Source organism: Lampetra planeri, chromosome 45 (genome assembly GCF_965212315.1).
Source record: "Lampetra planeri chromosome 45, kcLamPlan1.2.h2, whole genome shotgun sequence".
Taxonomy (NCBI): domain Eukaryota; kingdom Metazoa; phylum Chordata; class Hyperoartia; order Petromyzontiformes; family Petromyzontidae; genus Lampetra; species Lampetra planeri.
This window is the reverse complement of record NC_136151.1, coordinates 2,866,762-2,893,116: the sequence shown is the minus strand read 5'-3', so window position 1 is coordinate 2,893,116 and position 26,355 is coordinate 2,866,762. Positions and strand designations below refer to the sequence as shown.

The 26,355-nt window shown below is 49.4% G+C and overlaps 1 protein-coding gene across 10 annotated transcripts in view; it reads left to right on the top strand.

Moving 5' to 3' along the window:
• The window catches only part of LOC144733001 (uncharacterized), a 50,446-nt gene extending 43,616 nt beyond the window's left edge, over positions 1 to 6,830 (top strand). For all 10 annotated transcript variants that reach the window (XM_078614706.1, XM_078614702.1, XM_078614705.1 and 7 more), the window contains 3 exons: positions 3,152 to 3,199; positions 4,040 to 4,066; positions 4,459 to 6,830. In XM_078614706.1, the coding sequence (XP_078470832.1) occupies positions 3,152 to 3,199; positions 4,040 to 4,066; positions 4,459 to 4,623 (240 nt within the window). In that variant the 3' untranslated portion in view covers positions 4,624 to 6,830. The remainder of the gene's footprint in view (positions 1 to 3,151; positions 3,200 to 4,039; positions 4,067 to 4,458) is intronic.
• Positions 6,831 to 26,355: the final 19,525 nt, after the last annotated feature.

Here is a 26,355-nt window from a genome sequence, read left to right as displayed (position 1 = left end):
CACATCTTCTTCTGGTGGGTTTCTCTTTGGTGTTGGCAAGCCAATTGCTTTGCAAGAGAATCCGTTATGTTGCTGAATGCTGTTGATGTCGTGAAGTGCTTTGTTGATCGTGGTGTCGGCATTTCTTGGCATGTAGTCGAGAGTTAAGTCCAATTTGTGGTCCTCCCACAGCTTGAGAGGTGATGCGGGCTGAGAGAAGCAGCAGATGAAAGCAAACATCTCGCACAACTGCTTTTGCATCATGTGGGTGCCGGCATCCATCAAGCAGCAATCCCACTCGCCGTCCGAATCAAGAAGACCTCTTGCTGAAGCTGTTGCCTTGAAGCTCTCGCACACGACTCCATCGATGGTCCGCAGTGACTCAAAGCTGGTCGTACCTTGAACATGCAATAGCAGCATTCGAAGATAGAAACGTTCTTCGTCTTTAATGCTGACCGTGTACATGCGGGACACGATCTTGTCGGCTCATCTTTGCCGCTTCTGCCAGTTGCCTAGAACGTAGACGTAGTGTTGCGGGATGTCGGTGTAGAGCCACTGACGTGCGTCTTGATCGCTTCCGTTCAGCAAGAACCACGATTCCAGCTTTGTGCGACCGGTCTTTGTTGATAGCAGAGCTTCCTCCTCGTGTCTGGCTTCAAACATTACTGTCTGTTGGTTGGGCAGATGGACTGGCAGTCCCCTCACTGTGTGTGAGCGATTATGCATCTTCGACTCGAGGAGCCGCCACATCGCCTGTGGAGCGGCAATCGATGAAATTGGTGATTTCATCTTAGCGCAGTTCCGGCTGTCCGTTCGAAGTGAGAACAATGTTAGCTCAATCGAATAACTTGAAGATGTATTTATAGATGTACTTGATGGCTTGAAGGGAAGTGCAAACTTCCACGTTGATGTGCGCATTGTACTTGAGCGTCAAGTAGAGCGTCAAGTAGGGGCTGTACGGCATGACGTATCGATTGTCCATCGAAACGCCTTGGACTTCTGCCTGCTCAGCGTATCGATGACGGTAGGAGTGGGTAGCCGCTAACATTCGGGATTGTGGTGTTGTTGAAAACTTTTGGGAACTCCTTGCTGCACTTTCCGTCGTTCATGCAGGGGGCGCGTAGGTTTGCAGCGCCGCATGGACCGTGCATCATGCATTTCGTGACAATCTCGCACAGTCGTGGATGGTTCCGCGTTGGAATTTCGGCGCATACAAACTGGTCGATCCGTTCGGCGGTTGTGAACTTGTCCTGAGCTTGCAGAGTCACCAAGATGTGGGCGTGCGGAAGGCCTTGCTTCTGGAACTCGATGGTGTAGACGTGGACCTTCAATTCTCCAAACACACCGTGTTTGGTCAGATCATCGATCAGAGCGTCCAACGTGATTTTGAACACACGTGCCACCAAGTCGGGTGGAGCTGATGGCTGCTCACTCAGTCGAAGGTTGTCAGTGATTTCTGGCAAGCTTGGATTTGCGGTCAATGTTATGAAGAGGTCAGGTGCACCCCAACTCGCAAAGATCGACATTGCATCGCTCACGCATTTTTCTCAGTGATCCCTCGAAGCTCAAAGGGAGGATTGACTTCGACGCCAGCTGCAATGTTTGCGTTTTGGGCTAACTTTGCGATGTGGTCTGCGACACCTTGGTACTGCTCTACTCGCAGTCACTGCTGATTTTGGCGGTTCTAGTTGAGATTGTTGGCCTTGACTTGCAGGTACGAATTCACCAACCATTGTTGAGTCATATTTCCAGCACTCATGACTGGATTGAAGTTGCCTCGAATCGCCGTTTGAGCTGCTTTATACTGAAGCATGCTGACGTTGTTCCGAACGCTATTCAGTTGTGCCCCCCCCGTTAGCCTCGCACTGCCAGTTCGGTTACCTTCCTGGCTCGCCGTATGGATGTAGAATCGCGTACGTCATGGGATCCATGCTGGGACTGAAAATAGAGGTTGATGAACTGCCTTTTGGGATTCTGTGGATTCCTCGGGTAGATGTGAATGGCACGCTCGAATGGTGGCTCGCCATCCTGGTTGACGAAGACCATCGTGACTTCGTTTGATGTTGGTGCATTGTATCATCGTTGATCCGACTGACAATCACGTCTCAGCACCATACTGACCAATGGAATTTATTCTCCCGCTTGAAGTGCATTGTCAACTTCTCGTGCTTCGACTTTGCACATCAACTGGTAGCTGTTGGTGAATCTGTTGTACCAGCAGAAAAAGCGATCATTTTCGTCCAGGATATGTTGACGACACTGAGCATTCGTTGTGTGCTCTTGACGGATCTCCGTTGCTTCCATCATGCCCTTGCTCCATCCCAGGAGTCCCACCTGCCCTGGATCAATCCCTAGGCCGGCCGCTGGAAACAGATGACAATAATAATAATACTAATGTCACCTAACGTTTCCCTATAAAATATATATTCCATGGAGTGGAAGACAGCCCTCAACTGCTACTTACAGTGATGATCCCCTGGTCCTCACTCGCGTCGCTGCTTGAGAGGGTGGGGGCTCGTCCAGCTCGTCCCACCCCCCACTGCCGGCTTGGGTGCTCCTTTTATTGTGCTGCTCTCAGCCCATTGTTTATCCCCTTGGCCAATCACGTGAGAGGCCCGACTATAAATGGTCTGAGATTGGCCTGTTCCACTCAAAACATATCACCACGCCGATTTGACCACGCTGTGCCTCCTCCTGGCTCCACACAAAGGACCGCGCCCAAATACACTAGTTTCTCTCTCCAGCTTAATGGGTATGCCTCATGCACTACGCCATACCCACCTTCCGACACGTCCATGGTGAACCCACCCACCGACACGGCCATTGTGAACCCACCCTCCCACACAGCCATTGCGAAGCCACCCACTGATTTGATCTCTGTGTTCATCACATCTGCCTGATGAACTCATTCACACACTCACTGACCCACTCACTGACTCACCCACTCATTCACTCACCCATTCACTCTCCCACTCATTTACTCACACATTCACTCTCTCCCTGATCCACCCATTCAGTCAATTATAAACCCACTCACTGACTCACTCACCCACTCGGTCAAACACTCACCCAATCACTCATTCACCCACTCACTCACCCACGCATTGACTCACACACTCATTCACGCGCCCACCCACATGGCCATTGAACCTGATCTCTGTGTTCATCACAGGTGCCTGATGAACTGCCTGGTATTAAGTTTCAGCGGGAGGCGATGAAGGTACAATCAGCACCATCATCATTATCAACACCAGTGGCAATTTCACACCCATTTACTCATCCACTCACCCACTCTTTCAACCACTCACTCACTCGCCCACCCATCATTGACTTACGCACTTACTGGCCCACTCACTCACTCACCCACTCATTAAGCCACTCACTCACCCATTAAATTACCCACTCACGCAAATACTCATTTACTTTCCCAACACTCACTCATTCACTTACCCACTCATTCACTTACCTACTCACTCACCTACTCTGTCACTCACTCAACCACTCTGCTCAGCCTCAAATAATTAACTGGTGCAGTTGTATGTGAACATCAGCAAAGGGGAAACAAAGGCGGCCGGCCATGGTAATGACCACCCACCCCCTCGTTTGCTGTTCCGGCCTTCTTCATAGCCATTACTCGCTAACAGGGCTTGTCCAAACAGTCTGTTAATGCTATAAAGGGGATCTTTGTCTTTGTAAGTATGTGTTTTGAACTTCTTTCGCACCGTACATAGACAACGGCGCTAATCGGAGGTGCCGGGGATGTAGGACAAGAAACTAAACACAACAAGCAGTTCTAAAGAAAATCATATCAATCTTGATGATGATTTTAATGTACAGAGCTCCAGTGGCTTCCTAATATATTGGAAGGGCATTCCAGATGGCCGCAGGAGCGCCATGCGGTGCGGAGACCACCATCTTTGTTCGACGGTTAGCCAAAAAGCCGCTGCTGCTACGAGGGTGACCGGAGTTCGTGTGATGATGATGGTTTATTGTTCCTTGAAACTATACGAGGAACGTTACATTTACCCACGTGATTCAATCTCTCTCTTACCCCCAACAGGATAATGAAGATGAAATCTACGAAGAGGTGAGACCCACGTAGAGAATCGCGTAGAGAGCCATGTCTCCCCAACATATCCGTTTCTCATTGTCTCCCCCTATCTCCTAACCCATCATCTCTCGTCCCCTCCTTGTATCTCTCTCATCTCCTCCACCTTTCTCTCTATATCTCCTCTCTCTATCTTGTATCTATGTATCTCATCTCCTTCCCCCCTCTTTATATCTCTCTTTCATCTCCTCTACTTCTCTATCTCTCCATCTCTCTCTCTCTCTCTCATCTTCTCCACCTCTTTCTCTCTCATCTCTCTCGAATATCTCTATCTCTCTCATCGCCTCCAAATCTCTCTCATCTCTCTCAATTTTTATATATCTCTAATCTCCTCCCCTCCACCTATCTCCACCTCTCTCTATCATCTCCAGCTGGACGATGAGGGCAGAGCCCAGAAGACGGAGCCTCACTACCTCAACTTCAAGGCTACGGTTCAGCACTCGACGTCGCCCTACGAATGCCCAGACTCGCAGTTGGACAGCGCTCCCACCAATCCAGGGATGGACAGCCCATACGTGGATCTTACCATTCAATGAGCTGAGGAGTGAGGAGGAGGAGTGAGGAGGAGGCATGAGGAGGAGCAGGGAGGATAAGGAGTGGGAAGGGAGGAGACCCACAGACTCACCACACAGGGACCCACAGACTCACCACACAGTGACCCACAGAGACCCACAGATTCACACAAAGACACACAGACTCATCACACAGAGACCCGCAATCTCACACAGACTCCCAGAAAGACCCACAGACACCCACACTCACACAGAGAACAATAGACTCATCACACAGAGACGCATATAATCAGAAAGAGACACACAGACACCCACAGACTCACACAGAACCGACTGATTTTGGTTAACTGCCAGCAGATGTTCATAGGCAACGGTTGGTTTTCGCGACATGCACTGTCAAGATGTGCGTTCCTGTTCCAGCCTGCGCTATGCAGTCACTCACTGGCGTCGCGTGGAATCTTACGTATCAGGTCTTGGGGTTTAAATCTGATGTGTAACTTTGAGCTTTGCACCCCCCCCCCCCGTATAACCCTGGGCTCCAGGGTCAACGGGAGGAAGGCTAGAAGTAGGAGCGGGAGGAGGAGGTTTACAAGGGGAATATATATACGCGTATTTACTCGCTCACCGAATCCCTCACTTAGTAACTCACCCACCCACTCACCCACCCAGCTATCCTATCACCCACGCACCTACCCACACACCCACTCACTCAACTACTCACCCACCATATTACCCACTCATTTACTCAACCATCCACCCACCATCTTACCAACACACTCAACCACTCATCCACTCAGTTTCAGTTTCATTTATTAGGTATATCTCTGTGAGCCATGCGGCTCTTGACTCAGGTACAACCGCAACAACAAAAAACGTGAACAATAAACATCTTAAAGTGACTACACGAAACAGAAAAATCCAGGAAAAAACAGCAAAGTTTTACTTGTGGCATAACATGAAACATGATCACTCACCTACTCACCAACCTATCCACTCACCCACCCACCGACTCCCTCACTAAACTAAAACTAAACTTATTATTTTACAAGGTAAGGCTGACTAATATATATACCTCAACAAAGTGGCTTATCACGTGGCAATGTATAATAGCCAAATACTCTTAATTCATGTTGATTCTAAATATGGAGGGACAAAATTGGAGCCAGAGAAAAATCCATGCAACCGCGGCAAGAGATACTAAAACTCAAAATATACAGAAGGCGTCAGGGTTGGAATCGAATCCACAACCTCCTGCATACCAGGCGATGTAGTTAACATCTGTTGGTCACCGTAGCGACCCCACATACTTTCCCCCTCATTCAAAGGAAAAGTGTAGAGAAGGCAAAGTTTCAGGCAATGGCCCTTCATAGCACACACGTAGAGAGAGAGGTGAGCAGTACCAGTGGGCCTAATGAAAACCACAGTGATTACATAATGAATGAATGCACTCACTTTCTGTCTGTTTATCCTCAATTAATGCACTCATTTCCTATCAGTTAATCCACAATCTATACACCAACTTCCTGCCTCTCAATGTTCAATTTATACACCCACTTCCTGCCTCTCAATGTTCAATGTATACACCCACTTCCTGTATCTCAATCCTCAAATAATACACCCACTTCCTGTCTGTTAATCAACAATGTGTACTAACTTCCTATCTCTCAATCCTCAATTCATACACCCACTTCCTGTCTGTTGATCTTCAATTAATATACTCACTTCCCGTCTATAAATCCTAAATGTATTCACCCACTTATTGTCTCTCAATGCTCGTGAATGGATTGTTGAATTGGCGCAGCATCACCTGCGTGCCCTGAAGAAAACCCTGCCTGTCAGTAGCTGCTAGTGATGGTGGTGATGGTGATGAATATCGTGGAGGCTTCTCGACTATTATTTAAACAGCGGTTGTTGAGCGGTTAGCTCACTGCGCTACAAATTTGGCGGCCCGTGTCCGATTCCCTCTGACGGCCAACACCAGTGACGATTATATGAACAGGTCCTGGACCTCCCCTAGGTCGGTTTAATCTCAAATGGTGTGGTGTGTAAACATTGCCACTTGGGAGACAAAGGCGACCGGGCGTGGTGCTGGCCACCAGCATAGGTGCTCTCTAATAGCACTTTCCCCAACAGCCTGTTAATGTTTTACAGGGGATCTTTGGTGATGGTGGTCGTGATGAATATCATGAGGCTTCTCGACTGTAAATTAAACATATTACTGGTGATGGTGACATTGGTTGTTGTGGTGAAGATGGTGGTGGTGATGATCTGTCGCTCCACACAAAGCTTCGGGTCTGCTCGGTCAGTCATGCACTCTCTTCTCTACGCTTGCGAAACGTGGACCCCTCAAATCAAATGGAATATCTGTGCCGGTTAGATACATTCAGGCTGGCCTATCTACGATCCATCCAGGGTTTAATCTGCAGGCTGGATTATTTGAGCTCACAAATCATTGAACGATCCAGCAAGCAAGGCTGTGTTGGCTGGGTCACGTAGCCTGCATGCCCAGCCACCACATGCCCAAACAGATTTTGTTTGGCCGGATAGAGGGGGTTAAATGGGTGCAATTCGGGATAGTTAAGAGATGGACTCACGTGGTACAGGATGATATGGAGCTGCGTGGACAAGATCAGCCTCTGTGGTGGAGTCTCGTAAAGGACGCTACTGGGAAGTAGGATGCAGTCGCCCTCCAGCAATAGCAGAGTGCAGAGGAGCACCAGCGAATCATTACAGTACTCAAGTGGGACATGTTGCGAGTTTACTCTCCAAACACCGGTTAGTGCTGAAGTAGTAATTATTGGCTACGATTTGTTTACGTGACAAACCCTAATTGGCTGTGTCGGGTGGTTGTGTGTTGACGACACATTTATACTCTTTGGGTCTTTCAGTGAAGTCACGTAGGTATAAAATAAAATAAATCACGACGTTTCGGGCGCGACACAAGCGTCCGTCATCAGGTGGGAAAGCGAAACGTCATGATTTATTTTATAGCTACGTGACTTTACCGAAAGAACCAAAGAGTATGGATTCCTGCAGTCACCAAAGCTTCAAATCAAGATTGACACATTTATATTTACGTGATCTAACCCAAAATCACTTTTATTTAGGATAACATTGGTCGCGAAAGCCCCTGCTATTTACTACAACTGCTTCTACGTGTTAAACGTTATTTACGACATTCAGTCACATGTTCTGTCTGGCGCTTACCCGGAGGACGGAGGACGGAACACGGACAAGCAAGCTCGCCTCAATAGTACCACAAGTCAGGCAAGTCGTCGATTTCGGGGAATTTTTCATCCGAAATGGTGGAGGTGCACCAGGTAAATGGAAAACCAACAAAAGTGGCAATGTCCCCGCAGAGCAATGCCAGGCCACGGAGTTCCAGTCTAAGTTCCTTGCAGTTCTTCGCTGTCTGTAGAGCACGAGTTTCCAGGGTATAGGTGCAGGGTGCAAGGGCACAGATCATGCAGAACAAATGCGGGGTCCTCCTCCTCCCCTCAATTAAACTTTTGACCATTGACCGTCAAGGCGTGGAGAGGTTTGGCGATAGTGGTGAACCCGGAGACAAAACGGCGGTAGTAGGATGCAAACCCAATTAAATTCTGCACATTGCTTGCCGACTTGGAGGTCAGCCAAGAGCACACAGACGCGATTTTCTCCGGGTCCGTCGCTATCTCTGACTTACTCACTATATGGCCGAGGTACCGAACAGATTTTTGGAGCAGATGACATTCCCGTGGTCTAAATTTTAGGTTCGTTGCGTGTATTTTGAGAAAGACGGAGCGTCACCATTCCAGATGTTCCTTAAACGCACGGCTGAACACAATAACATCATCAATATATATCAAACACGAGTCCCACTGGAGGCCAGCCAGAACCATTTCCATCAGGCGCTGGAACGTGGTTGGAGCTGAGTGAAGATCCATCAGAATCTGGTTGAATTCAAATAAGCCTTGCGGTGTACAGAAAGCTGTCATAGGATTCAACGACTCATCAAGAGGTAATTGCCAAAATCCAGAAAGGAGATGAAGAGTAAAGAAATAATGCCCCCCCGCCAGAGCATCCAAGGAATTGTCCATTCGTGGTAGGGGGTACGCGTCAGCCACGTAAATTTGATTAAGCTTAAGGAAATCGATGCAGAATCTCAAACTGCCTTCATGCTTTTTTAAAGACCACGAGATAATATGTGCAGCCAACATCTCATCAACTGCAAGCCGCACATGGTCCTTCTCTTTATGGCTCAGCCGATAAGGATTTGGATGAATAGGGGCGTCTCACCCGTAGCAACGTGATGACTCAACAAGTTAGTGTGGCCAATGTCGAATTTGCCTGAACTGAATACATCTGAAAATTCCTTCAAGAGCGCCCAAAACTCCATCCTCTGAGCATCAGATAATTCCTTATTTTCCAAGCAGAGTGTATCCAGCCACTTATCATCGCGATTCTGTTGTGGCACCATAACTGATGCGGCCACCACACTACCCACGGTGTTCCCTCAAGAAGCGCGGGTGACGCATGGGCCAACACGGTGCCCTGTTGTATAATCGCCATTACTAACCCCGCGTTAAGGACCTGAATGAAGGGTTCCTGGCTACTAGACACTAAAGTCTGTGCCCCAACCAACGTCAAGCCACGACCAGCTTTGTTAGAGGGTCCGAGAAAAATGCCTCCCGCAGTCGCCTCCTGGTCAAGCGGTTATCGCAGCCGCAAGGGAACCAACATTTTGGCACCAGGAGGGATCTTTACAGTTCTGCTCGCAAGTGCTTGTACAGTAGCCTTGGCCATGTGCAAGCGTGTGGGGGAAGGCAAAAATGCCATGCAACGGCCAGATGACAACTCAATACAACCTTGGTCTAATTACATTTTCAGGGGCATCTTCTCCAAGAAATCAGTCCCCAACAAGCAGGAACGGCCAGGGATGTAGAAACCAGAACAGGTCCCGTCAACTTGATATCACCAATGCACACTTCTTGTGTTAATCTGACCGATAATACCCAATAAACCACCATTCATGGCAAAACACAGACTCCCGGACGCACCAGTATTGACAAGTATTCTAATTTCAATTCCCTGTATCAACCCGCTGCGGCAACCACCCGGTGGTTGCCACGGCAAGTGGTTGCCACGAACCCTCACTCATCACCCTCGATGGGAACGAACAGCATCTGAACATGATGGGTGAGGTGGAGGCAAGGGCCGAGTGTGTGGTGTGTCGCGACTCGCCTTTGGACCCAGCGGAGATGCGGAAGGATGATGGGAGGCCGCAGTTGTAGCACACGACAGACCTGCTCCCTGAACGAGAGAAGGACCCCCGGCGTCCATCTTGTCCTCCCCGTCACTCCATGTTACGTCCCCGCCAGCCTCCGCCATAGACTGATGTGCAGGCTTGGACGGGCTCTGTATCTTCAGATGCACCGCGTGTCTCCAGGGGCACTGTCCATGCCACCAATGCCGTATGCTGCTGCTGCTTTAAAAGCAGGCGTGCCTGAATGCATCTTGCGACTTTTAGTGACGATAAATTATCCTCTTCTGTAGCTGGCAGGACGATATTGAAATCCCTCGCCAACATCAGCAACCTTTAAAGGACCAACGAGTCGACTCCAGCGTGGTCCATTTTCGGGAAGGCCGCCTTTGCCAGCACCAGCAGTGCACTCCGGAAGGCGAGGGGCATCTCGGTCTCCCCCCTCCTCCGCGTAGCGAACTTGTGGCGAACCTTCGATGGTGGGTCATAGATGGCCGCTATCTGGGCAAAGGCCCGTGGAAGCATGGCCCTCTCCGTCGGCGGAATGGTGCAGAACGCCGTCAGGGCATCGTCGTCCAAAGCGGTGGGAAGCGCTCTCAGCGCCTCCGCCTCTGTCTGCCCCGCCAAGTCACAGTTCTGCGTGAAACGACACTTGAAAGCCACCAAATCACCTCCCGCAAACGTGAATTACAGTATTTTACGAAAGGTTTGCGTCGCCTGAGAGATGGAATATCAACAGGTGATCTCGGCAGGCTTTCAATTTTAAATCTTGACTTAAAGCTTTCGTGACTGTAGGAATTCATATTCTTAGGTCTTTAGGTAAAGTCATGTAGATAGGTTCAAAGAAAATAATAAAATTATTTTTAAAAAACATGACTTGTCGATCGCAACACAAGCAATCATCATCAGGAGAAAAAAGAGCGAGAAAGCTGCTGACAGGCTGTCTTAAAGGTTTGAAATGGGTGTAACCCAAGGGTCATAAACGAAGTGGGCGGGGCTAGTGATGTTAAAGTGGGAAATTTGCATGTCAATGTAAGATCGCAGAGCCACCACCAACTTTGAGGAGACGAGCGACGGTCGCTGTGTTAGTGTGAGACATTTAACCTGTTAATGTAAACCAGAGAGTTATGGAGTGACTCATGCTGCCAGCTATGGCTGCAAAGTTTGGTCGTATAGGTTATGTATATCGTTTATTGTTAAATTTGAATCACAGTTCCTATGATCACTGTTACATTGTATGTATAGCTTTATTTTGGTAATTTCGAAAACGTTTTGGTTTCACCATATGTGTTTGTTGCAGTGCAATGAGAGGGCACACTGACGGGCGTCGGAGGACTGCATAGGCACTGCTGTAATGGTGATAGCCAATCAGGGCTACGGATTATATCTGGGTCAAGGTTCATGGGTGGAACTCAGGGGAAGGTTATGAGGGGGGCGTGGTTAGAGGCGGAGCCTTGCCCTGTTGTATATATTGGGATTAGAAAAATCATTAAAATAATAAAAATTAAATGAAAACCGGAAAAATGCGTAATTATCAGAGACCATGATAATGTCTGTATTTATGCACATAAATTATGCTAATGAGGGATGTGGTCTATACGTTATGCACATGTATGAAGTTATTATAATTAAGCTTAGCTTCATGGTCTAGGGTCGTATTATCAATCGGGAAAATACAATTATTCTCGCTTTAACATTTACTGATTATGCCTTAGTGTTTTTCTCACCCCAGCTGGGCCCCAAAGTGAGAGGGCCAGGAGGTATGCAGTCAACAATGCTTGACTCAGGGAGGAGGACACCCCTGCCATGCATAGTCCCATGGGATGTTGGCTATCAACAACAAGGCAACTCCTATGACTAATTGGGAATGGGACGCAAGCATAGGATTGATCACCCTGTCGCTGGCCGCCTTTGGGGAGGGTGTATAGTATGAAAGGCCGAAACACCCTAGGATCCAAAGGTTCACTACTGACGATGCGCTCCCCAAATTTCACCAGGCTCACTGTTCATGAACTCTTGGAAGTGCTTGCACAAAGGATAGTAACATCTCATCCTGTGTTCTTTGGAATATACATCAGGTCTACAAATTCAAATATCATCACAGGATACAGTTCTCATGATTGAGATTATTATGCACGAACTCAGGAAGGAACCACTCATACACTTCTGTGTTAAGCAACTTAAATTTCTAAACGAAAATATACACTCTAATATGCGAACTCTTATGTTTGGAATTGTTAACACAGTACTGCTGGAGATGTTCTCCTCATTGATCCATTCATTAAATCTTCAATGATTACGTTGTCAAACTGGGTAATCAGAACATTCGATTAATTCCTCGGAGTAACGAGAGCATATACGGTGATAGGAAAAAGTCCTTAAACATGCATGCGACGATATTCATACGAACGGCAATAAAGAAACATATCCCGAAGGCAAAGTATGTGTCAATGAATTATCCTGTGATCAAAAGAAAGATTTTACACAATATTCTCCCTGCGAGTGTATTGCTTCGTAACGTAGGTTTCTAAACGTTTAGTTTTCATCAATGAATTCACTGTTAATTTTTGTGCAAATGAAAAAATAACGACTAAGATACTTCTAAACGACCGTATCACGTAACTCAATTGGCAGCGAGGTTCTTTGTTATCAATAATAGTTGACGCACTTTTATCATTAGCCTTATAATTATCAGTCCGGGTATGTGTTTCATGTGTGTGGGGATTTGTCTCCTTGATCCTTATTATTAGTCCGGGTATGTTTATGTGTGTGTGTGGTTTGGTTCCCTGGATCAATTCTTCGCGTCAAACAGACGCCGGGCGATGCGTGGTAGCGTGTGAATGTGGGTGTGTCATACGAACAGCTTCGTTGCTCCCTCTCGCTCGGGGCGTGTCTGCTATTAGCTTCCGGCTCCATCCACTGCTGGATGAGCTGGTTGCACGCACTCTCTGGCGATGAACGATGCGCTCGCAGTTCATTCGCTGGTGACAGACACTCTTGCTCGATGGAGCTGGTGGCGCTCGATGGCGCTCGGTGGCACTCAGTGGCACTGCTGCGTGCTCTCTCTCGGTGCACAACTGCGCGTGCCGCTGGTTCTCTGTGATGCTGGCTTGGTCGATGCTTGGCACTTTCCGCCCTTTCTCGAGGTTGATTGCTTGACGTTGCTCGTCAGTTCAACTCGAGCTGCAGCTGCTTGTGGGAGCTAGTACTCAGTGTAGAATGACTTTCGAGCGATACTTCTGTCAGCGCTGAACTCGCACTGGGCAACACATCGCTACTCAGCAAGCCTCACCATCCTTGGTTGATTGCAGAGCCCTTCTGTGTTGTGTAGTCTTCTGTAGCTTATGGTGGTCTTCTGTAGCTGGCTGGAGTCTTCTGGGTTGTATGGGTCGCGTCTCTGTTTTTATGTGAAAATCTCTCCCTTCGGCACTCCTTCTCACAAAGGACCAGAGCTTCCTTTGATGTCGCTCTCAGCCTGTGAGAACAACTGTACGCGTGTCCGTGTGTGCGTGTGTTCGGATTTTATTGAGGTAATATAAGTTTCATCAAAGCCTGGTTTCTATCGCCTTCCTCGGGCCATCCCGCTATACGTGCTGCTGGGAGACAAAGGCGGTTGTGAGGCTCTCTCTCTATGTGTGGTTGACTTATTTCGCCTTTTATTCTTGTGGATGACCCTCGCTACAATATTTCATAATTATTATTATGTTTATCCAAGATTTGTGATTTAGCATTGTTATTACCACGTATATTCCTAAGGTTTTATTAACCTTCGTTCCCCCGTCTGTATCCCGGGATTTGTGCTGTTTATTCTCGAGTTATTATTTGATATCCCGAGGTTGGAGAATTACGTTTTGGCTTAAACGCATCCCTGACTGCCATAATTCACTCTTTGGTGCTTTCGTGAGGTCGCGTAGGTAGAAGAAGAATATTAAAAAAGGTGCATCATTAGTATTAAAATTATAAATGAGAAATAACAATCCACTAATGTAGATTGTAGCCTGGTCTTTAATCGGAGTGAGTGTGTGGGTCTATGATGTTCACTTATTCTTGTCGCTAAGTTTTTGGACTTTTCCATGAACTAAAATAACTTAAAAAAAACTTGCCTGTTTGGTTTTTTCTGCCTGGGAAGTTGGTGACGCCTGTATTTTTTACTTTTTATGGCTTATCTCCGGCTCTCTGGTCCCGAGTGTGAAGGGCGGCTGCTCGTAAGGGGAGGGTTTTGCATCACCCCCTTTTGCTCCATGCGACCCCGCGATTGATTATAAAAAAACTATTGGCAGAATTATTCTTAATATACATTTTTGGAAAAAGGCCTATATATACAACATTCCGGCCTTTTATAATTATCAGTGGTCGATTAGCCACGGGTTATTTTTAAACAAAATAAATGCCTTTTTCCATCATGAACCAACTGTCTTCAAGTTTCGGCGGCTGTTTCCTTACAACGCACGCGAGGGGGATATAAGGAGAGGCAATGGGAGGACTCGGGGGTCGGTGTGAAGAGCAAGAGTCCAGGCTGCATCTCCGTTGCCTCATCCCGCCACTGGCCACGTGGCGGTCTCGGGCCGAAGCTCTTCTCCACCCAACATGCCGTCAATCAGCGGTGTGCAGGAGAGAGAGAGAGAGGCAGAGTGAGGGAACCGCGTGGAGCGAGGGAGCGGCCGCGCGTGAAGGGAGAGAGAGAGGGAAACCAACGGGAGTGAGTGCGGAGCCGAGCAGTCAAAATAAAGAAAACCACACAAGTCCTATTCCGTCATGGAAGTCGTTTATTACAACTGGAGTCAGAAGTGGATCTTTTTGAGACAAGACAATACAGTGAGGTGCGGAAATGTCTAAACATCTCAAGAAGAAGAACCCATCTATGCTATCTTCCAACAAATCTGTTGCCCGGACCTGCCGACCCCAGATTCTGTGGACCCGGTTATGGAAACCGCGGCTGGTGCGCTTACCCGCGCCAGGTACGGACGGCATGGGAGCGCCGCTTCCGCGTGTGGATGACGGCTGGCGGGACGTTGCGGAGCAGCTGGACTCACTCTGCACCGTCCTCATTCAGCTGGTGACGCTGGTCGTGGCACCGGCGGTGCCGGGGGGCGGCGGGCAAGTTCCGCCTCCGCAGCGGTCGCGGGGGAAATGTCCGCCATTACGGGCGCGGTGGACGCCACATGGCAGGAGGCCGCTATCTTGGGCACGGCCGCTGGGGTGCGGTCGGAGCCCGCCATTTCGCGGGAGCCGTGCGGCGCAACGCCAGGTGCTGCTGTTGCTGCCGAACAAGACGGGGCGCGACAAAGCCCTCACATCAAGGAGTTTGTCGCATTGGGCGGCGACCAGAGCACTTTCACGTGGCATTTTGCATCGGCTGTCCGCTCTGTGCGGTGAACAGAGGAGGAGGCATTGGACGCGCTACCCACTCTGCTCGACGACCAGGCGCTGGCGGTGTTCCGATCCATCCCTCTGGAGAAGAAGAAGACGTTGAAGGATGTGTATGCCGAGATGGCTGAGGTCTACGAACCACCATCGGATTCCCAGCAGAAGTTCATGCAGCGTACTCGTGGGAGTAATGAGTCTCCCTTGGCCTACCACGGTGCCTTGCTGGTGGTGGCTGCTAATCCTGACTCCAATCCTGACACGCTTAACCCTCTCATCTTGGGTAAGATAATGGAGCTGGCGAAGGTCATGGGGGTTACGCTGCCTGTATGCGGTCATGAGCCAGACGTCCCGGTGGGCCGCCAGATGCCTCAACACACAAGACAACCTGCAGCGTTGGGCTCAGATGGCTGCTTGGACTAGCAACCCGGCCCGTGACGGCGAGCCTAGAGGGTGGTCACCGCTGAAGGTCGTCCATATCCCGGACAACACGGAGGACGGAGACATGGCGGCCGCTCTTCCTCGTTGGGCTCACGGTCCACGCGGGGGTGATGAGGGGTCTGCCCGGCGAGCTCCGGTTGCTTGCTTCAAGTGTGGCCGCTTGGGCCACTTCGCTCGTGATTGACGGGGTCACCCTCGTCCTCCGACGCTTCCCGCAGCTCTGATTCCAGGTCCAGCTCCTCCGTCGTCGAACAGCAACCCCGGCCAGGCAAGTCGGTACGCACCAGACACCCGGCCTAATTTCTCCCCTCAACCATCTCATGACGCGCGTGCACTTCCATCGCTGTGCGATTTGGAAAATGTTCTTGTCGATCGGGCACTCTCGTTGACACAATGCAAAAAACTGGCGCGCCGCGTCGTTGCTGCAGCGGCGGGGTCTTCGACAGTGCCGAGCTCCATACAAGGGGTGGAGGTTCGAATTTTGGTTGACACTGGCACGTCCGCCACTTATCTCAGATGTAATTTTTCAACTCCTATCTATTCCCATTTCGCGAATTTGTGCGGCTTTTGATACTTGCGTTGCTGCCAATGGGGGTAGCATGGGCATCATCGGTCAGGTGGATGTCCATATTGCTATTGGGAATGTCGCTGCGTCGGGACCGGTCTTGATTTCTCGATCGTTGGCGGTGCCCTGCTTGTTGGGCATGGATTTTCTCTGGAGGATGCCCGTTAAAATCCGTGTTGATCAAGGTTGTCTGGAATTGCCGGCGGGTCGCAAATTGTTTTTTATGCCATCTCCGCTCTGTCGTTCGCCGCCGTGCGCGGCCATTCAAGTACTTGTGGATGCTCGTCCCGTTGCGATATCGGAAAATGATTGGCGGAGAGGATACAGCGGCGGGTAAACTCCTTACTCCCTCCAAAACCGCTACCAAGGGTCTTTCACTGGTGGGCGATTAAACGATTGTTCGTCCCGGGCAGGCCCCCTTCTTGCAGGTTTCCAGAAGGGGTTTTGGTCCCTGCTGGTAATGGTGCTGGCTCATGCCACCACCGCTTTTTCGGTCCATGACGGAGACCTGTCCGGTCGATTAGTGGGGGTGGCTCGTCCAGGTTCATTATCAGACAATCACTGGATTGCCGACCTCTGCCATGAGAATTATTTGTCGGACGCAGCTCAACGTGGGGAGCTGCGTGAGCTGCTGATGGAGTTTGCTGACGTGTTTCACAAGGATGACTTCGATTTGGGATGCACGTCTCTTTTGTCTCACCACATTGATACAAGGGATGCTGGTCCTATTCAGCAGAATTCACACCAGTTGAGCCCCACGGAAAAGGGACGGGTGCAGAGCACTGTGGATGAGATGCTGGCTGCTGACATAATTTCCCCGTCTAATAGCACGTGGGGGGCACCGGTCGTCCTCGTCAAAAAGAAGGATGGCACGCTTAGATTTTGCGTTGATGGAGCTTGTTTTGGCAGGTTTGCAGTGGGATACGTGCCTCATATATATAGATTATGTCATCGTGTTCAGTCACACGTTCGACGAACAGCTGTTTTTGACAGGATGTGCTCCGCTAACCTCAAGTTTAAGCCGAAAAAATGTCACCTGCTGCAACGTTCCATGCGTTATTTGGGCCACATTGTGAGCTCCGACGGTATTGCTGCTGACCCAGACAAGACTTCTTGTGTTCGCGAATGGCCGACCCCCACTTGTGTCGGAGACGTGTGAAGTTTTGTTGGGTTCACGTCATACTACCGTCGGTTCGCTCCACATTTTGCTACGATCGCTAAACCACTACATGTGCTCACCGCTAATAATCAGAGGTTTAAATGGGGACCTGAGAGGGAGGCAGCTTTCGTGGCCCTTCACGATCACTTGACGGCTGCACCGACGATTTATTACCCTGATTTTTTGTTGTCGTTTGTATTGGACACCGATGCCAGCGATACGGGAATTTGCGCCGATTTGTCGCAAATTAAGGACGGGTGAAAAAGGTTGTGGCCTATGGTAGTTGCGTTCTGTCGCCTGCTGAGAGCCGCTATTGTGTGACACGCAGGGAGCTATTGGCAATCGTCCACTTCGTATGTCAGTATCGCCCTTACTTGTATGGCAGGAAATTTATCGTGCGTACTGACCACGCGGCCCTCCAATACTCTTTGAAAATTGTGCAACCATCTGGCCAGCTGTCCCATTGGCTTGAGACCTTACAGGAGTTTTTTTTAATGTAATTTACCACAAGGGCTCTCGGCATAGTAATGCGGATGCTCTCTCTAGACTGTCACGTGGTTCTCCTTGTGCGTGTTTGTCGGGCACCAATCGATGCACATGGGTTCCTCTGCCTCCTTGACCTGTCATGTCCGCGGTGGCTGAGCCCGCGGCACATGCCAGTTCGGGGCTGGCTGATGAGGTCTTGCTCCTTCCGGGCTCAGTGTGGGTGCGCGAACAACTGCTGGATGACTCCTTGGTCCCCTTGCACCATCGCGCTGATCGCTCGCCCGACTCCTCTGCGCCGGCCGACATGGGTCGGGTGGCGTTACAGGACGGCCTTTTGCTGTGGCAGGAGTATTTGGTTGGTCGGTGGCGTGTCGTGGTTCCTGGTGCGCTTCGGCACGAATTGATTTGTGTGTTGCATGCCGAGAAGTTGTTGCACCTGGGCGTGCAGAAAACCTTGCTCACGTTTAAAAGGGGTTATTTTTGGCCTGGCATGACGGCCGACGTCGCTAACGCTATCCGTGCCTGTCCCGACTGTGCTCGATGAAAACCGCCGTGGCAACAATATCTTCCGCTCTTACGGTCCATTTCGGTTACACGCATTAACGAGCAGGTGGCCCTGGATATCCTGGGCCCGTTTCCAACCACGCCCCGGGGCAATACATTTATGTTGGTGGGGGTCGAATACTTCTCCCGATGGCCGATGGCGTGGCCATTACCGGATCAATCGGCATCCTCCATCACGGAGGCATTTTTGAATGGGTACGTTATGGACAAGGGAGCTCCCGAACGGTTGCTTACAGATCAGGGTCGGAACTTCTCGTCTAAATTACTGCGTCATGTTTGCGACACGTTAGGCACCTTAAAGATTAGGACGTCGCCCTACCATCCACAGACCGACGGGATGGTCGAGCGACTGAACCGTACCTTGACCGCCATGCTTTGCCATACTGTCACTGAGAAGCAGACTGATTGGGAATTGCATATGCCCGGTGTGCTCTCGGCTTATCGGATGGCCCCGCACGCTTCCACCGGATACTCGCCGTTTTTTCTCATGTATGGACAGGAGAATGTGCCGCCCATTGGTGCACAGTTGGGGATGCCGGGATAGGGCCCAAAACGGACCCTTCCTGATCACGTCCGGGACTCCTTACAGCATATTGCCGAGGCACGGGAGGCGGCGCACATTCGCACCGCCAAGACGCAAGCTCGTAACGAGCATTGTGCGTGGCGATTCGACCGTCAAATGCCGTGGTCTGTGGGGAATTGGGCCTGCCTCCATTGCCCTCAGGTGCCGGTGGGCACCTCTCCCAAATTGCATAAGCTGTGGCGTGGGCCTATGGAGTTGTTTGAGATTCTGCATCCTCAGTGCGTGCGCGTCCGGGCGGGATCCTGTCATTGGGTTGTCCATACGTCCCGGTTGAAACCTTTTGTTCCCTCGCGTGTCGAAGCGTCATCTCTAAAGATTGGCTTGCCGGGGTCTGATGCGTCCGACACGCCTGCCCAGTTGATGGTTGATTCCCCAGAGGACTCTGTTTTGCCGCCCACAGTCACCCGGGACCTGAGCCATCCTGCTGTTGCCGACCACAGCTCTACGTCGGCTGCATCTACCGCTGCACCGTCGGCGCTTCCGCCTCTCGCCGCGCTGGAGCCGGCGAGGCTGCACGTTGATGCTGCGGAAAGTCCGGCGTCACGGACCTGTTCCAGGTTGACCCGGTTTCGTTAAACCTTCCTGTTCATGCTGGTGATGCGTGTTGCGCTCGTTGCGTTTGATTTACGTGTTCTGTTGTTCTGTTCTTATAGCGTCGGGTTACCGGTGCTGCTCTCCCATTGTCTAGGTATATCCTCTTCATAGAGAGAGCACACCGACGGGCGTCGGAGGACTGCATAGGCACTGCTGTAATGGGGATAGCCAATAAGGGCTACGGATTATATCTGGGTCAAGGTTCATGAGCAGAACTCAGAGGAGTGCACGGGAACCATCAGGAAGGTTCTGAGGGGGGCGTGGTTAGAGGCAGAGCCTTGCCCCGCCGAGGGAGATATAAGGAGAGGCAACAGGAGGACTCGGGGGTCGGTGTGAAGAGCAAGAGTCCGGGCTGCATCTCCGTTGCCTCGTCCCGCCACCGGCCATGTGGCGGTCCCGGCCCGAAGCTTTTCTCCTCCCAGCACGCCGTCAATCAGCGGTGTGCAGGAGAGAGAGAGAGGCAGAGCGGGGGACCTGCGCGGAGCGAGGGAGCGGCCGCGCGTGAACGTAGAGAGGGGAACCAACAGGAGTGAGTGCGGAGCCGAGCAGTCAAAATAAAAAAAAAACCACACAAGTCTTATTCCGTCGCGGAAGTCGCTTATTACAACTGGAGTACAGAGTTAGACTGATAACTTAATCTAAATTGTCTTATGGTTGTTATTGTTTGACTTGCATCTAACTGGGATTTTTGCACACAGCATTGACATACGGTGTTTTTTCTGGAAGACTTTGCTGTTTTTTCCTGGATTTTTCTGTTGCGTGTAGTCACTTTAAGATGTTTTTTTGTTCATGTTTTTGTTTGTTGTGGTTGCACCCGATTCAAGAGCCGAATGGTTCACAGGGCTATACCTGAACTGAACTACATTATTTAACATCTTATTTGACCGCATAGTTCCAGATGCTTTCGATTTCTTATACCAGTAGCATTTCCATCTGGTACAGATACCGTAACAGACTGATTGATGCCCAGGTGCAGTCCAGGGACAGCTTCCTATTGGTCAACCATGTCATGTATTTTGATGATCTAGAGGCCCTGCTGTTGAATCTGGAGTGTGCCACTGAGAAGTGCAGCCGTACCATCAGCGCCACCAAAAACTAAGCACCTGCCTCGGTATTTTGTGTCAATAAACACTCCACCACCTCCACTCGCCAAGGTGGAGAAATTTTAACTACCTCATTTGGTATACAAGAGGTCATGGGTTCGATCCTGATCTTGATGCCTAAATATTTGTATGTTCTCCCTGTGGTGACGAGTATTTTTCTCCGGGTCCTCCGGTTTTTCCTTCCACATTTAGAAACATGTGTTTAGAGTGTTTGGCTGCTATACATGTACATATGATAAGCCACTTCGTTGAGTTATCATTCAGTTTCAGTTTAATTTATATATAAAAAGGAAATTTGTGAATATGTATGTCTTTTCGAAATGTTTTGCATACTTCCCGACATGCAACAAACTTGAAATGTGGCATGTGGGTAGCTTCCAGACTGTACACAATGCAAAATGTATAAAAATAGACTTTTGTATTTTGGGGTGGGGGGGGTGATGACCATGAAGTGTGTGGCGTCAACCCGCATACAGAACTGGCGAGAATCGATATCTGGTGAGCGTTTGTGGTATCGATTAAACGGGAATAGGCTGATTCTAAAGAAATCTACAACCTTCGATTCCTTTGCGCAATTTAAATAATCGAATCTTGGCCCGCGAGCGTTGGGTCTTATTTAAATTTTAATTAATGAGGTAATGATCAAAGTTTTATTTTCATTTGTACATATTATGTTTTTAAGTTGAGAATTTTAAAATATATATTTCCCCCGGGCAACGCCGGGTACTTCATGCTAGTTAGTTATAGCCCTGTGAGCCATGCGGTTCTTGACTCGGGTGAGTGATTAGCTGAGTGGGTGGGTGTTTGAGTGGATGGGTGAGTGAGTAGCAGAGTGGTTGGGTGAGTGGGTGGGTGAGTTTGAGTGGGTGGGTAGGTAGGTGAGAGAGTGGGTGAGTTAATGATTGGGTGAGTGAAAGAGTGGGTGGTTGAGTGAGTCGGTGGGTGGGTAGGTGAGTTGGTTAGTGAGTGAGAGAGAGAGGTTGCGAGTCGGTAGCCATGGCGCAGTGATTCGCACTACCGCCCTGCGCAACTAACCCCGTACCTGAGTGACCCGAGTTCGATTCTCACTCGGCCAACATCAGCAGTACCTTGATGCAGCGTGTAAACATCACCACGAGGGAGACAAAGGCGGCTGGGTTTGGTGGTTGGTAGCTCACCAGGTATTTGCCGGTTCAAGCTCACAGCACTTGCCCCAACCTGGCTGTTCTGGAATGAGAGGAGGAGGCAGAGCAGAAATATCTGTCGCTGGAATTTCAAGGCGGTTGAAGAGGAGGAAGCGATTACAAGAATGCGAATTATGCAAAACAGAGACGCAGGTAGAGAGAGACAAAGAGAGATAAGAGAGCGGTGTGAGAGGGACACTCAGAGAGAGACTCTTAGAAAGACTCACAGGGACACCGTCTACGTGAGTATACATGTGTGTGTCTCTGTTGCCGTGTATCTATCAATCTGGATCTGTGTATCTGTCTGTGCGTGTGTCTGTGCGTCTCTTTCTCTCAATGTGTGTCTGTGTATATATCTCTGTCTGTGTGTGTCTCTCTGTGTCTCTGTCTATCTGCCTGTGTGTGTCTGTGTATGTCTCTTTGCATGTCTCTGTGCCTGGATATTTCTCTGTCTCTGTCTGTGAATGTGTGTCTCTGTCTGTGTATCTGTCTCTGTGTCTCTGTCTGTGTGTCTCTGTCTGTGTATCTGTCTGTGTATCTGTCTCTGTGTCTCTGTCTGTGTGTCTCTGTCTGTGTATCTGTCTGTGTGTCTGTCTGTGTATGTCTCTCTGTCTCTGTCTGTGTATGTCTCTGTGTGTGTCTGTGCATCTGTCTCTGTGTGTGTCTCTGTGTATCTGTCTCTGTGTGTCTCTGTCTGTCTATCTGTCTATGTGTGTCTCTCTGTGTATCTGTCGATCTGTGTTGCGGTTAGCGACCTGAAATACCCGGCGATCATGTTTCGATTCCCGCTCACGGCCAACACCAGTGACGATTTCTGTACCAGTCCCTTGCCTCCCCGAGGTCGACTCAGCCTCAATTGAGTACCTGGTGCGGAGTGTAGTAAACATCGCCGCGAGGGAGACAAAGGCAGCCGGGTGTGGTGCTGGCCACCCACCCCCCTTGTGCCACAGTGCCGGTAGCCTTCATAGGTGCTGCTCACGAGGGATCTTTGTCTTCATGTCTATAAAGCGTGGAGCGGTGGCGCAGTGGTTAGCGCACCACATCGAATATCTGAATCCTGTCCTGGGATCGTCACTTAGGTCGATTCAGCCTTCAATGGTTCATATGGTGTGTGCAGTGAACATGGCGGTGGTGGTAACGGTTGGGGTGATGATGACGATGGTGGTAATGGTGATGATGGTGTAAATGATGATGGTGATGATGATAGTGATGATGGTGTTAATGATGAGGATGGTGTGATAGTGGTGGTGATGATGACGGTTGTAGTGATGGTGGTGATGTTGGTGGAGGTGGTAATAGTGATGGTGGTGGCGTTGATGATGGTGGTTATCTATCCTCGTGTCCGCGTGTTTGCGTGTGTTCTTGTCCGTGCATGTTTTATATCGCGTGGTGTACTGGAGCGTGGGGTGTTCTGAATCGTGTGTGCTATAAGTGAGTGCACTGCAGAGTGTGGTGTACTGTAGTCTGTGGTGCATTGTGGCTTGTATAGCGCAGTGTGTAGTGCACTACAGCGTGTAGAGTGCAGCGCAGGTGGTGATCGTGTGGTGCAGGCTGTGTGAAAGTCACGTAGCCCGCATGCCCAGCCAACGCATGCATAAACTGCTAACACGTAGCAGGATTTCGCGACCAATATCATCAATAATTGAGGTTTTATTTTGAGTTGAGTACAGCAAGACACAACATTTACAATCTGAGTACGACGTTTCGCCAGTAATTACAACTAGATTCATCAGGCGACAGCCATATTTGTGGAGAAGTCCACCTGTTTCGTTCCTTATATATACGCGTAGATGTGGTGACCACGCTTCTGCGCTCTTGCACCATGCGGGGGGGGGGGGGGGTTACTGAGGCAACGTACATTATGGATGTGCATTATGCGAGCCCTTTGAACTTGTCCTTCCTGTCTATTGTGTATTAAAATAGCCGTACCAACGGTAATCCGTATTGAAGTATGCTGCCCTTTGTAGGCATGTATTTAAATATTGTATTATTTGAGGATTCGCTTCCATGCAGCGCTAAGGCGGTAGCTATCCGAAGAGTTTAAGTTTTTCATTTTTCTCCCAAATACAACTGTCAGCTGTAGCAGAACACACGGGCCAACAAGGACACTCAATTGATTTTGATGATGTTGAAGTTATGTGCAAAACTAGCTACTACTGGCAAAGACTAATTAGATAATCTATCGAAATTGAATAGATAAATATGGAGGAGGCTCGTGAAGAATGCTACTGAGCAGTTGTAGATAGTTGCCCTCCAACCACTGAGGGCAGAGGAGCGACGCTCGTTACAAGGCTGGGCGGCTAAAATGCAGCAAGTTGGCATAGGAGGGGGTACAGCTGGTGCATGTGTTGAAGAGTGTCGGACGACTCGGAGGCAAGTTTTCCAGTAAGGGTATATGACGTGTTTTATTAAGGGCTTATACCAATTTAACACTAAGGGTGTAACACTTTCCCAGGGGTTAGGGGTTAATCTGACCGATAATACCCAATAAACCACCATTCATGGCAAAACACAGACTCCCGGATGCACCAGTATTGACAAGTATTCTAATTTCAATTCCCTGTATCAACCCGCTACGGCAACCACCCGGTGGTTGCCACGGCAAGTGGTTGCCACGAACCCTCACTCATCACCCTCGATGGGAACGAACAGCATCTGAACATGATGGGTGAGGTGGAGGCAAGGGCCGAGTGTGTGGTGTGTCGCGACTCGCCTTTGGATCCAGCGGAGATGCGGAAGGATGATGGGAGGCCGCAGTTGTAGCACACGACAGACCTGCTCCCTGAACGAGAGAAGGACCCCCGGCGTCGATCTTGTCCTCGCCGTCACTCCATGTTACGTCCCCGCCAGCCTCCGCCATAGACTGATGTGCAGGCTTGGACGGGCTCCGTATCTTCAGGTGCACCGCGTGTCTCCAGGGGCACTGTCCATGCCACCAATGCCGTATGCTGCTGCTTTAAAAGCAGGCGTGCCTGAATGCATCTTGCGACTTTTAGTGACGATAAATTATCCTCTTCTGTAGCTGGCAGGACGATATTGAAATCCCTCGCCAACATCAGCAACCTTTAAAGGACCAACGAGTCGACTCCAGCGTGGTCCATTTTCGGGAAGGCCGCCTTTGCCAGCGCCAACTGTGCACTCCGGAAGGCGAGGGGCATCTCGGTCTCCCCCCTCCTCCGCGCAGCGAACTTGTGGCGAACATTCGATGGCGGGTCATAGATGGCCACCATCTGGGCAAAGGCCCGTGGAAGCATGGCCCTCTCCGTCGGCGGAATGGTGCAGAACGCCGTCAGGGCATCGTCGTCCAAAGCGGTGGGAAGCGCTCTCAGCGCCTCCGCCTCTGTCTGCCCCGCCAAGTCACAGTTCTGCGTGAAACGACACTTGAAAGCCACCAAATCACCTCCCGCAGACGTGAATTACAGTATTTTACGAAAGGTTTGCGTCGCCTGAGAGATGGAATATCAACAGGTGATCTCGGCAGGCTTTCAATTTTAAATCTTGACTTAAAGCTTTCGTGACTGTAGGAATTCATATTCTTAGGTCTTTAGGTAAAGTCATGTAGATAGGTTCAAAGAAAATAATAAAATTATTTTTAAAAAACATGACTTGTCGATCGCAACACAAGCAATCATCATCGGGAGAAAAAAGAGCGAGAAAGCTGCTGACAGGCTGTTTTAAAGATTTGAAATGGGTGTAACCCAAGGGTCATAAACGAAGTGGGCGGGGCTAGTGATGTTAAAGTGGGAAATTTGCATGTCAATGTAAGATCGCAGAGCCACCACCAACTTTGAGGACACGAGCGACGGTGGCTGTGTTAGTGTGAGACATTTAACCTGTTAATGTAAAACAGAGAGTTATGGAGTGACTCATGCTGCCAGCTATGGCTGCAAAGTTTGGTCGTATATGTTATGTATATCGTTTATTGTTAAATTTGAATCACAGTTTCTATGATCACTGTTACATTGTATGTATAGCTTTATTTTGGTGATTTCGAAAACGTTTTGGTTTCACCATATGTGTTTGTTGCAGTGCAATGAGAGGGCACACTGACGGGCGTCGGAGGAATGCATAGGCACTGCTGTAATGGTTATAGCCAATCAGGGCTACGGATTATATCTGGGTCAAGGTTCATGGGTGGAACTCAGGGGGAGGTTATGAGGGGGGCGTGGTTAGAGGCGGAGCCTTGCCCTGTTGTATATATTGGGATTAGAAAAATCATTAAAATAATAAAACTTAAATGAAAACCGGAAAAATGCGTAATTATCAGAGACCATGATAATATCTGTATTTATGCGCATAAATTATGCTAATGAGGGATGTGGTCTATACGTTATGCAAATGTATGAAGTTATTATAATTAAGCTTAGCTTCGTTGTCTAGGGTCGTATTATCAATCGGGATAATACAATTATTCTCGCTTTAACATTTACTGATTATGTCTTAGTGTTTTTACATCAGGTCTACAAATTCAAATATCATCACAGGATACAGT